This window comes from Calidris pugnax, unplaced genomic scaffold, assembly GCF_001431845.1.
Source record: "Calidris pugnax isolate Ruff unplaced genomic scaffold, ASM143184v1 scaffold70, whole genome shotgun sequence".
Classification (NCBI taxonomy): Eukaryota; Metazoa; Chordata; class Aves; order Charadriiformes; family Scolopacidae; genus Calidris; species Calidris pugnax.
The window spans coordinates 5,418,659-5,431,098 of NW_015090862.1; the positions used below are offsets into that span (position 1 = coordinate 5,418,659).

At 37.3% G+C, this 12,440-nt stretch overlaps 1 protein-coding gene across 1 annotated transcript in view; it reads right to left on the reverse strand.

Annotated features, from left to right (window-relative positions):
• Positions 1-12,165, reverse strand: part of LIPC (lipase, hepatic) — a 53,284-nt gene extending 41,119 nt beyond the window's left edge. The window contains exons 1-2 of the mRNA XM_014944506.1: positions 12,128-12,165; positions 11,806-11,931 (exon numbers count right to left, since the gene is read on the reverse strand). Of these exons, the coding sequence (XP_014799992.1) occupies positions 11,806-11,887 (82 nt within the window). The 5' untranslated portion in view covers positions 11,888-11,931; positions 12,128-12,165. The remainder of the gene's footprint in view (positions 1-11,805; positions 11,932-12,127) is intronic.
• Between the last annotated feature and the right edge of the window lie 275 nt (positions 12,166-12,440).

Below are 12,440 nucleotides of genomic sequence, written 5' to 3' on the forward strand. Positions count from 1 at the left end.
CTGACGAAGAGCTGCCACTTGTCTAGCAGCACTGGGCTGGGCCTTGAATTTTTGCAAACATAGCAGTGTTTATTCTCTGTTTCTCTGCTTTTCATTTTTGCAATGAATGGTAGTGGGAGACATGTCTTGCCTTCATCTTTACATCTTTCCATAGTTTCCAATTTCTTGCCATAGAGAATAGTGGCTTGTTTTTCAAAGTGAATTCTTTAGGTGCCAGGTTCCTATGTATTAGGTTCTATAATGATTATTTTACTACTTTTACTTTTTATAATATGTTACTTTTTGACTCCTGTTACAATTTTGCTTACTTTTTTGTAGAAAATTTATCTCTAGACTAAAGGGCATACTGTGGATTACCTTGTAGACACAAAATAGCTGATTTTAACACATTTTCTTTCTCTCCTCTTTCACATAAATCCTTTTACTGCTCTGTAGCTGTGCTTTTTACTAATGAGAGCTATTGCCAGGCTTCCTTGTTATGGCACTTTGTTAGAAATGTGCCTAACATACAGAAGTGATGGCTTACTGGGCTTTCATCGGTTCTTAGCCATTGTCACAATTGGGATCAGTATATTATTTGGAGCTCTGTGATTTGGTACAGATCTCTCTAATTCTAAAATAGTAAGTAAGGCCAGATGTCTTCCTTTTCTCATTAAGATTCTGTTTAGACGTGTAGAATCCCTTTGTTTTGGAACAGTTTCATCATATCTCTGCTTCTATAGGAAATTTTTTATGTGGATCAGACATAATTTTATCAAAAGCCTATTCACATGTAATAGACCTGTGTTTCTAAAGAGGAGCTATTTCTCTATTTCTTTCAAAGATGTTAGCAAATTCTGCACCATATTGAGTGCCCTTTGGCAGCAGGTAAAGAATTCAACAGCTTGTGGGAGTGCTAATTAGAGCTAATAATAACTTCAATGACCTGCCTTGGCTTTAAAATGCCTGACAGAAATTACCCTGTCCTTGAAGGATAGAGATTTTGTTTCTGTGCACAATGTCTGATTAGGGATGCTCATGCCTTCGTGTTTCTGTGTCTAGTGATCACACACAATTAACTAAGTGGGTGCTTGTGTGTGATGAAAGAGAAGTGGGTGGTGTTGGGGAATCAAGAGGGAAATAGGCAAAGAGATCTCTCAAAAATACAGCAGGATTCCATTATTAGAGGGATTTCTCTTGTAGGTAGGTTGTTAAAACCAGAAATAATAATAGGAAAGCAATTAGAATAGGAATTGGATTGTTCATAATTAAACCTTTTCTAATTTTTGTATTTTTTCCATGGTTTGTTTGCTGAAGTATGTATAGAGGGTCTGAGGGAAATGAAAGTTTTCATTTCAACAAGTACCCAAAAAGCTCTGAGGTATGAAATTTCTATTTTATCTGGCTAATTGGTTGCTGATGGTGAAGAAAACAATTGTGTTTTCAAGGAGATTGCCCTGGACCTTTCCAATCTAAATATTCTTAACACTAGCCGGAAAAAAAAAAAAAAAAGATTACAGTATTTTATAAGCTGTTCTTATAATGATGAATTTGGGGGGTTTCTAACTTCTCTCTCTTTTGCTAAAGTGATTTTTGGAAATCAATCAATTAAATAAAAGGAGGAAAGGGTCTTTCAAGCTGTAATAGAGCCAGGAATTATAAATTTACCATTATTTAACGGTAGTCATTCACAGAAAACCAAAGGTTAAATTCTGTTTTCTCCTACACAAGAATCAGCAGAGAATGCTTCACAGAAACTGCTGGGATTACCCCCAAGTTCTAATAATGGAAATCACATTAAAATCTGGTCACTGTAGTCTCTAGGATTTGAGAGGAATTTTTAGAAAAATCAATAAATTAATATATCTGGGCTGAATGTGAGAAGTATCTTTCGCTGTTTTGTCAGCTCTAATAATGTTATTACTACGACTTCTTTGTAAACTGTATGGTATTTTAGTTTTTTTCAAATGCTATTGTTCCTAAATTAGATGATAGGGAAGTCTGATAAGGTAGTCTGCATAATTACTATTTTTTAATCTAGGATAAAAACTTAAAATTAAAAAAATAATAATTAGAGGGACTCAGTGATTAGGGTCTTTAGTTCCTAACTAAGCATTTGGCTTCAGTACTGCCTGAGCAACTCTAAGCAGGCTTCTTCCCCATCTTTCTGCCACCCAATCATTCCTGACCTCCTGTAGTCCCCATCATTGTCCAAGCACAGCTGGTCACTTAGTTGCACAGTGAAGATCAGGGAGCTGACCCAGCTAAAAAGTAGGATAACCAGGAAAACAAATAGGATTATTTTTCAACTGGATCAGTTTCTAAAGCTATTTTGCTACCAGCATCTATACTGGCAAATGGAGAGGTTTATGAAGTACCTGTCACAGTGGCCTGAAGTAAGGGCGGCTTAAGTTGTTAATATCATGAAGTTTGTAATGAACTACAACCTTTCCCTTTGACTTTAAAACACCTGCAGTCACTGACCACTGGTTAAGTACAAAACACAAAAATCAAGTATTTGAGGCCTTGATTTTCCCTGGAGCTGGACAGATGTGGAATGTCACCCCTTCTTTTCTATTAATATAAATATTTTATTTTCTGATAGAGTCCTAATTTGGCATCACTCGTGTCCTTAGTCTCATTTTGGTTATACTGTTAAAGACCATTCTAAAAATCAAAGAGCAAAAAACAATCACATCTGATTGCCTTATTCTAGTCAATGAAGCTTGCTCAGGAGCACAGTTATGAACTGAGGGACTAACTTGCTGCACAGCAAGACGGAAAATGTTGGTTTACTGCATTTTCCAACTACCCACACAATCTAAGAGCATACATTGTACAGTCAAGGTAGAAATTTCCAGGCAGTGTCAGGTCACAGAAAATTCAAGGGAAATCTGCTACCAGCTTTAATGAAAATTGATTGTACTTAAAATAATTTCAATCATAATTTTACTTAAGCTAAAATCAAAGAATATTTTAAATAAATAAAAAAATATCTGAAACACATAGCTGACTTGTTACTTAAAGTAGATTACTGAGTAACCGTAAAAGAAATCTTCAGTCACTCGTTAAAGACTCAAGACTCATTTGTTCAGATTACTCTGGACTTGGTCCAGAATGTCTAAAGAGGAGATCAGCAGCGACGGTGTGCTGGCGTTGCAGAGGGCTAAATGCCGAGCTGAAGCACACACACCTTGTGAGAAGTCCTTCTGGGCTCAGAGCACCCAGTATCTGAATGGACGCAGGGTTACTCTCAGATGTCTGAGAGTTCAGTTCAAAGTATCCAAAGCCAGAAGTTTTGTTGGTTGGTTGGTTGGTTTGTTTGTTGATTTGTTGTTGTGGGCTTTTTGCCAGCTTAAGAACTAACATTGATACATCATAGATGGAAAGTAACTAACAACTTAAATATTTCTGGTTGATCCATAAATATCAACTATTTGATGGTATGCAGGAGAGTGATATTTCATTTAAATGAACAGCTAGATACATCTTAAGGCCATGCAGGTATTCTCAATGGAATTTGTTGGCTAGCACTTAATGTTTTGTAAAGGTGAAGATTTTTTATCGATGAGAGAGAAAAAACAAATCCAAAGTGCAAATCCTGTGAATTTACTAAAATTCCAGAGATGGGTTTGGGAGAAGGGAGGTGCAAAGATTCCTCCTGGTGGAATAATATGTCACACTCCTCCTTTTATTTTTATTCTCTAAGAACCTCTGCATTAATTGTGATTATTTCTGCTACTTAAAATTCCAGATATCAAGGTCTCTGCATTCAGCAAATTATGGCATGTCCTGTCCCTACAGAATAATACAGAGTAGTCAGCAGCCCTTCCCATTGCCACTTAATCTGAGCTGTGACTTAGGGAGATAAAAATAGTAAGCAGCACAACTGTTTATTTTGGGAGCTAGATCAAAAACTGCAAGTTTTGTCCATTTGCTTCAGTTAAGAATCTCCGTTGCATTCCTTAGAAATGCTGACACTACCAAGCCAGAAGGTGCTGACAGACATGGTCATTGGCTGAAGTTTCTTAGAAAAGTTATAGCTCCTTTAGATTAACATACTAAAATAAAAGATCACAGTATGGTCACGTAGCTTGTAAGAAGTGACCAAGGCTACTCAATGGCATGCAGGAGGATCATGCAGAACTCCTCCCTCCAGGAAAGAGTGCAGGGATTGCTATTGGGATGGAGGTAGAACTCTGGCAGAAAGGAAAGGCACATGAATTTTTTGGAAAGGGTGAACCCTAAAGGTATCTTGCCCTCGGAAAAATGTGGAAATTTCCCAATGCTCTCTGTGGGACAGCCTGTTCTACTGGTGTAGAATGGAGGCTGAAGGTCACCAATTCACTTGTAGTAAGCAAAATCTGTTGTTTAGTGTACATTCTATGTATATTTGATCGTATTTGAAATGTTATTTATTGGACAGAAGAATGCTTTCAGTGTTTCTCTTTTCTATACTGACTTTGATGTGCTCTGGAGAGCAATATGTACAGGTCAACTTGAATCAGTCAGAATACTGTTTTTTTGGTGAAGGCAATGCCCATATACGGTCACTGTTACACAGCACTGTTACTGTTAAAATGCAGAGTACTGTAGCAGGCAAGCAAGCTTGGGGATAATTAAGTACTTACTACCCAGAATGAGTAAAGATGGCAGAATTGCAGTAGTCAGTGAAATACAGAAGAGCAATGGCAGCATGCACACTGACATATTTTCTTTAGGAACCTTTTTAGAGCCTTATTGGACAAACTATAGACAAAGATTTCTGATAAAAACACCTCATTTTAGTATCTCAGCTTTCATGACTATTTGATGTCATCTGCTAAAAAAGCAATGATTTATTATGTCCCTTACAAAAACCTGTTCCCAATTAAAAGAACAAGCTTTAATTTCTATTCCCAGATAAGCAGAAGGTAAGCATGATGGATAGAGAGCGCAGTAGATTTTTAGGTGATGTGCCAGCTGGCTTTCCATGCAGTTTCTAGCATTGCAGAGGTCCACTCACTAATGCTGAGCGTTTATACTAATATTCTGCATTCTCTTATTTCTTTTAGATAGTTCAGATAGTTTGGATAGTTTATCCAGTTCTGGATAGGTTTTAGACAAAAATCATGAAAATCAATTGCTTGGACAATAAATTAATTGCATAATGAACTGCCTGGTAAATAAACCAGAATATTTTTTGATAATTTTTCAGTATAGTTTTTTAATTAATTTAACTAAGGAACATACACACCCCTCCTACCCTGATTTGACAGAATCCCTAATTGGAGTGGCTTTTGGAAATGCGGATTTGCAAACATGGAGTTAAACCATAATTTATGTCCTCCAACATCCCTTATGACCCATTGCTGTTGAAAGGGAGAAGAGTGGTGCTTGAAAGACTGAATAAAATCCTTCAGTCAGATACTACATATTATTTTCAGACTGAGATGCATGAAGTCGAGCCACAAGTGATTTAATAATATACACGAGATTTTAAAATGAAAAAAATAATCTCAGCAGTGTTCCTATAGATTTACAAAGTTAGCATTAAGATATGGGAAAACGTGTCTGTGTAGCAGAATTTGATGGGAGTTTGTCAACTCCCGAGGTAAAGCAAGTTCAAATATATGTGTAGTTTTTCTTGTTGTCCTTGGACGTGCTCTGTCATTATCTCTCCCATGGTTCAGTACTTCCTCTATAAGTAGTCTCCATGAGTTTCACTTACTGAGTAAAGCAATGTGCAAAATTAGAAAAAGGTGTTTGGATCAGATACTTCAAAATAGCGGAAATTTTGAGAGTTTCTCTAATAAAAATCGATCTTTCAGATGGGACATGCTGTTTTCCTTCCAGAGAGCAATATGTGTTTAAACACCTTCTCCACATGTATTCAATATTTCTAGATTTCTTTTTTGTCATTTCCTTTCTGTTATTTACCTGATAACTATTTGTTGCACTTGGAGCAATGCCATGAAGTCTGGAGGCTAAGTAGGAGCCCAAATATAAATAGTATTATTGGTAGAAAATTCAAATGGATTTTACTGGATTGGGCAAGCAAATAAGAAAGTGCAGGAAAATGTTTGTGAATATTTTTAGGCAACAATTCCTGTTTCCACAACCATGTTGTATTAGGAGCATTTCAGCCCCAGCTGGGTATGTTTAAGGTTATGCACTCCTGTGCAGTTAATGTTTCCCGGGAATATTAGTAATTGTAACAATTTTTTAAAAATTAAAAGGAACAAGCAAGAAAGGCATCGTTGTAATTTTACTTAAAAAACAGTACATTTTTTCTAGAAGAAAGGCTACAAAGTGTGAAAGTGGTAATTTTTTTAACTTGGAACATAGACATTGGAATATATTTTTGCAAGAATTGTAATTCACATTTGGCCTGTTGCCAAAGCAGTGAACTTTACCACCCATCTTGGCATATGCAGATAGATGGCCCCTTCTGTCTCTTTTGCCAGTTATTGCTCATGTTGCCAGGAAATCTTAATCATGCTGCTTGGAAGTGGCTGCTGCCCATCCACCTGCTGCCAAGCTATTCCACTGTATAAGGGGTCCAACTTAGCCTCAGCAAACAGTCTTAGCTCTAGCTAACATATAGGAAAAAAGGTCACTGTGCTAAGGCCACCCTAGGGGACCATATGGTATTATGAGCTACATCATCAAAATTGCACTGCTGTTCATGCAACCCTATTTCTAACCCTGAAGCTCCACATGGATTGGGCATAACTATGTTTTCCAGAATGAAATGTGCAATATAAACCTAGAGTGAACCGCAAAATAAGCAGAAAAGAAAAATGTTTTCTTTAGTAATGAATGGTTTTATCGATATTTTCCATTCAAACTATATATATATATATATATGAGAAAAACAACTATAACCTTCTTTAGTTTGAGAGAAAAAGGAAGAAAATCAGTTAAGCAACTAGATTGCACTGCCACATTATCAAGAAATGTTCTGTATGTTTAAGTTTCTCAAGTGTCATATGAGTGCAACCACTATTCATACAGTAGTAGTCCAAAGAATGCAATGCCTAAGTCAAGTGAATTACAGTCCTCTGGTGAATTTAATGTCCTCATTAAGATGTTCATTCACTTGCATTAGTAGAAATATTGAAACTTGTTTCATGCATGAATAGTTCCTTTGTTGATTGAGTACCCATTATTGTCTCTTTTCATGGGAAAAAGCAAAGGGTCTTCAATTAGACTACAGTTATATTTTGGACTCTGTGGTGAAAATTTATGTCTGAAACTGTATTTGTAGATTTTTTTTTTCCAGGTGCTAAAAGGAAGAATAACTGTTTTAAATTGTAGACATTTTGACTCCTGAGAGGATTGCAAATTCTGGGTATACATACAGTATTTCTGAAACACAGCTACTCACAAAATGGTAGTAATTATATTTGTAGAATTTTTCGTAATAACAGCATAACACAAATCATTAGTGTAACTGATTAGTAGCCTATCATCTGAGCTTTCGAATTCCAGGACTTCTTGGACCAATATTTCAGAATGTCATAAAATTTAGCTCCTGAATCCCTGTTTAAATGATCTAACTAACAATTAGATTCACTGGCCTGAATTCCAAGGTCAGTGGTGATTTGCAAACTCCATTGAAGTAAACTAGAAATATTAATGTTTTTCAGTCTTGTTCCATAGCCTTGTTCCTTTAGTCTTGTTCCAGCCTTCCAGTACCTGAAGGGAGCCTACAGGAAGGCTGGGGAGAGCCTGTTTCCAAAGGCCTGTAGTGCCAGGACGAGGGGCAATGGCTTTAAGCTGGAGGGGAGCAGATTTAGATTGGAGATTAGGAGAAAGTTCTTTACTGTGAAGGTGGTGGAGCACTGGAACTGGTTGCCCAGGGAGGTGGTTGAGGCCCCATCCCTGGAGATATTCAAGGTGAGGCTCGACGAGGCCCTGGGCAACCTGGTCTAGTTGAGGGTGTCCCTGCTGACTGCGCGGAGGTCGGACTAGATGACCTTTGGAGGTCCCTTCCGGCCTGGGAAATTCTATGATTCATAGGCTGTAATCATGGCATATTTGTGCATGTGAAGAAGCAGGAGAGAAAAAGGATCGCTATCTTCAGTAATTTTTGGAGCCAATTTAAATCTAACTTTATAGAAAGAGGTTTCAAATACTAAATTCCTACGTGTTTTCTGAAAATCAACAGCTGGGTAGAGAAGAGAGACCCTGGTAGCAACACATTTGCTATTGCATTTACATAGCATTGAAGTAAACATTTAATTCTGGCACCTTGCTTATCCATAAAGCTTAGCTGTTCCTTTGCACTCTGTCTGTCATTTAGAGACAACCAACCGCTCATCAGACAGGTAATCTCAGAGAGAACTGGCTTGTGCTTGAGTTTAACTCACACAGACATTGTGGATGCAATTACCTCAAACCATTTTGTCCCTGGAATTTGATCTTATTTGAGCACCAGTATCAAACACAGGAGTGTAGTAGCTTCCCAGCTGGTGCAGTGAGCAGCCCTGCACCAGTCACTACCTGATCCATGAGCCTGTCTGCACCAGCTAGTGAATGGACACAAGCGGACCCCTGACACAATCACAGCACATATGTAAAGCAAGGCAAAAAAAGCTAGGTAGCAGGCATGAGGAGGTGGCAGCAGTGCACGGCTGGGGAGAAAGACCATGGAGTGGATGTCAGACTGAGGAGGGTCCTAGCAAGGGTTGTGTAAGGCACATGAAGAAGCTAGAGTATGCTAGGACATCCAATGGGTGCCAAGTGGGGCACTAAGTCATGGGGTCACTCAAGAATATAGACATGATGTAGAGATAGGGAGAAGGAAATAAGAACCTTAGGACAGGAATGTCATGGAAGCACAGCTGGAATTTAGGACAGAAGCAGTTTAGGATCTAAGTGACTCTAACACGAACTTCCTTAGTTCTAGCTCAACAACGTGTATTTCCATGTCACCTACTGAATAATTCTGCTCTACGCAATAAAGTGGAATAATGGAATATGTTTCCATCTACTTTTAAGTTTCCAGGAGAAGAATCAAAATAAATAAGATCTTATGTTGAAATATTATTTGCATACTTTTAGAAAGGATCATTTTGGCTCAACTTCAGGGATGTTGGTTCTTATTTCTGGTCTTCTGGGGTGCGGTTTTTAGACAATGAACTTTAGCCAAAAATGCCAAACGTATTTCCTGCTATATAAATATACAAGAAAACCATGGAATTTCAGAAACACTCTGTGGCTTTTCAAGAATAACCTCTTTGTGTGTTTTAAATTTGATGTTGTGTTTACTTGGTAATGCAGTCTGTCTTATTCTACATAATTAAGTATAAAATAAGAAACCTATAATATGTGTTTATGTACATAACTTGAACAAAAGGATTTACATATATCTACCTACAGTGATTTACCTGCTGCGGTCTAATTCCTATGAATTCTTTTTTTGTGATGTAATTTCTTTTACTGTGTAGGTGGATAGAATGATACAGGGAAAATTGAAGCAGAGTGTTGTTTACTTGCTGGGTACCAATAAATGAGAAGGATTTTTCCACAGTGATTGCTCTTTTAGAGGATGGTTCCCTTATAGGAAATTGCTTGTGCTAAAATTACATTCTAGACGTTCAGCTTTGAGAAGGCTTTGTAGCTCCTTATAGCTAATACTGTTCATTGCTGAAGTTCCTGCTAAAGCAAGAAGCAAGCTTCAAGGCAGAAGGATATTCAGGTAAAATACATACTATACTCACTGAGTGCTGTCTCCTCTCAACAGCATTAAAAGGCCTCTCATGTAGGGTTTTAACACTTCACTGCCCTTCCTTAGTGAGGATTAATGCTTTATTGCCATTTGCATACTCCATTGTGGCAAACACATTTGCCTCCTTGAGAAGTGAGATGAGAAAAAAGAGTCCTTGAGGCTACTAGGTGTGGCCAACATTCCGGACACCACTAGCTGAGCTAAACTGATTAATCAAGTGGTAAGAGAAATAAGGCAAAGTTTTGAGAACAGGGAATTGCATTATTTTCTGGACAAACTAGTGTAACTGAAGTTGGATAGGAGAAGGAGAACAAGGGAGTGAAAGGTGCAGAAATATACATTAATGTAAATGGATAGCATGAATTAGAGTTGCACCAATTTAAAACTGACAGGAGATGAGGGACTGAGTTCAACATAACAGAATAACAGGATCTTTGTAACTTCTGTCTGTAGCAGATTGAGTTAGGCTGTGGATAGCCTCTAGAAGAAGACACAGTAGATTTTTTTTTTGTATTTTTCGAAATGTACCCGGTCTGCTGCTTAAATCAGTCCCTGACTTCAACATAGTATGAACTTAGGCATATCTGCTAGTGTTAATATGACATGTGACCTGTCTTTTGTGGCCCACAAGCAAGGTTTTAAGCTGCAGAACCAATGAGCAAACAAGTGAAGTCCATTGACATAGGAGTACTAGGTCATGAGGGGAAAGGGGGATGGAGAGAGTGAAGTGACTGACCTTGCTATACAAGGTGCACAGAGAGTGGGGGTAGGAGGATGTGAGCTGGCAGAAGGCAAGACATGTGACTGCAAAAGAATGGGAGTGCTGTGACTTTATCTCTCTATCTTGTGTTTGTATCCAAGGTGAACTAAACTTTAAGCACACAGTGGAGTCTGAATACATCTGGGCAAAGATAATGTGAGAAGCCTCAAACTATTGAAGCGGTCAAGCTATTGAAGCCTTGAACTATTGGGTCTCTCAAAAATAAAGAATTTGATCAAGCTTTCTAAATAGCTTTCTAAGAGACTGTTAAGGATGTGCAGGACTTTCTGCCTGGCAAGCCAGACTAAGTTACAGCATTAATTGAAATTTACAGTTCTCGTGTTTTAATTCAAGGATTTTATATTGCTCAAAATAAAACCCAAGGGGAAGTTTAACATGCAGAATAAAAGAAAGGTGGTTCTGCTTCCTGTAGATTGGAATCTCTGTGTCTATTACATATAAAGCATTTTTATAGGAAATTGTTTTTGAAATTGTTAATACAAATTAACATAAATGCAAAAGACAGCTGCTGAAAGAGGCCACACTTCTGTGACTGTGCATATCTTGCTTTATTTCCCGCTAAGGAGAAAGTTCCATTTATCCCTTCCAGACAGAGTATTAGAAATGCAGTTAGATAAGAAAGAAAACTAATGCTTGCTGTGTATGGCTCAATGAAGCAGGCAAACCTGGAATTGTCTTTATCAATTGCATAGAGAGGTTTTAAGAAAAGCAGATGTGTGATGCACTGTCATACTCAACAGTCACACAGATACCGACATAATGTGCAGTGTCACAAATGCATAGAAAATGGTTGTACAACCATATGAATGATAAAGATCCTCCACAGTACTTCTCTACTGCGGATGTACCTCTTTCACTCAAAGGTATTCATCACACAAGGTGAAAGGCAGCCTACATCAGGTAACTCAGAAAACAAAAGCTTAAACACTGTAAGATAGCTAGAAACTTTTATTCATAGTAAGATACAGAATCTATTTTATAGAATGCTTCTAACCCCAAAAGATTATAACTGATATCAGTTCAGTATATATTTTCAGACTAATACATTTTTAAATTCGCTTCAGTAGAAGTTTTGTTAAAGGTCAGATTATTTTATATCTATAGTATCAGAATGTATTGATTTCCGCTGAGAAATGTTTGTTTTAGTTACAAACAACTACTTTTTCCAACAAACCCAAACATTTATAAATGACATATTTTAAGGGAACATAACACTCAAATCCCAAACCCTAACATGTTGATGACCAAACAGTAAATACTACTTAATGTCTATAGCATAAACATTTCAAAAAAAGTTCATTATCATGATTTATGTTTAATAGCATGTTACCTTTTTTTTTTCCTCCATATGTATTTGCTGGGGTGATGATACAAGAAAGCAAAAAAAATGAGAGAAGTTGTAAACTTTTCATTTCTTCTTTCTCTGAATGAGAGTTGGGGAATTCACTGCTGAATTCTGCCAAGAGAGGGGAAAAGGAGAGAATTGTCAATGCTTTGCAAGAAATTCTTTGCCCATTAATCATTAACCTTGAATTCTCCTGTCAACTGCTCCATTCTTTCCTTTTATGGAAGTCAAAACAGAATTTGCCTAACTCTTCTTTTTAATTTTATGCCACTTGTAACAGAAATAACTTGGAACTGGATCCTCCTACCTTGCTCAACAATGCTCGGCTCTGAACACAGTGGACTCATGGGCATTTGTTCTCTGAAATACTGTCAAAGGCCATGGGTAGCCAGCTTGAATTTGGTTGGTCAGCAGCTCAGTCTGAACACGTTGCAAAATAACCATAAGAGCTGAAGGTTAATCTAAATATTTCATTAGCATAGACAAATCCCAGTAAGGGAAGCATCAAAATTCTGTGTATAATAAACACTTCTCTTATTTCAGTGATAAAATTGGTACCAGATTTTGAATAATCACAAAATATTTCCTTTCAAATTAAATGAATAGTTTTTATCACATAG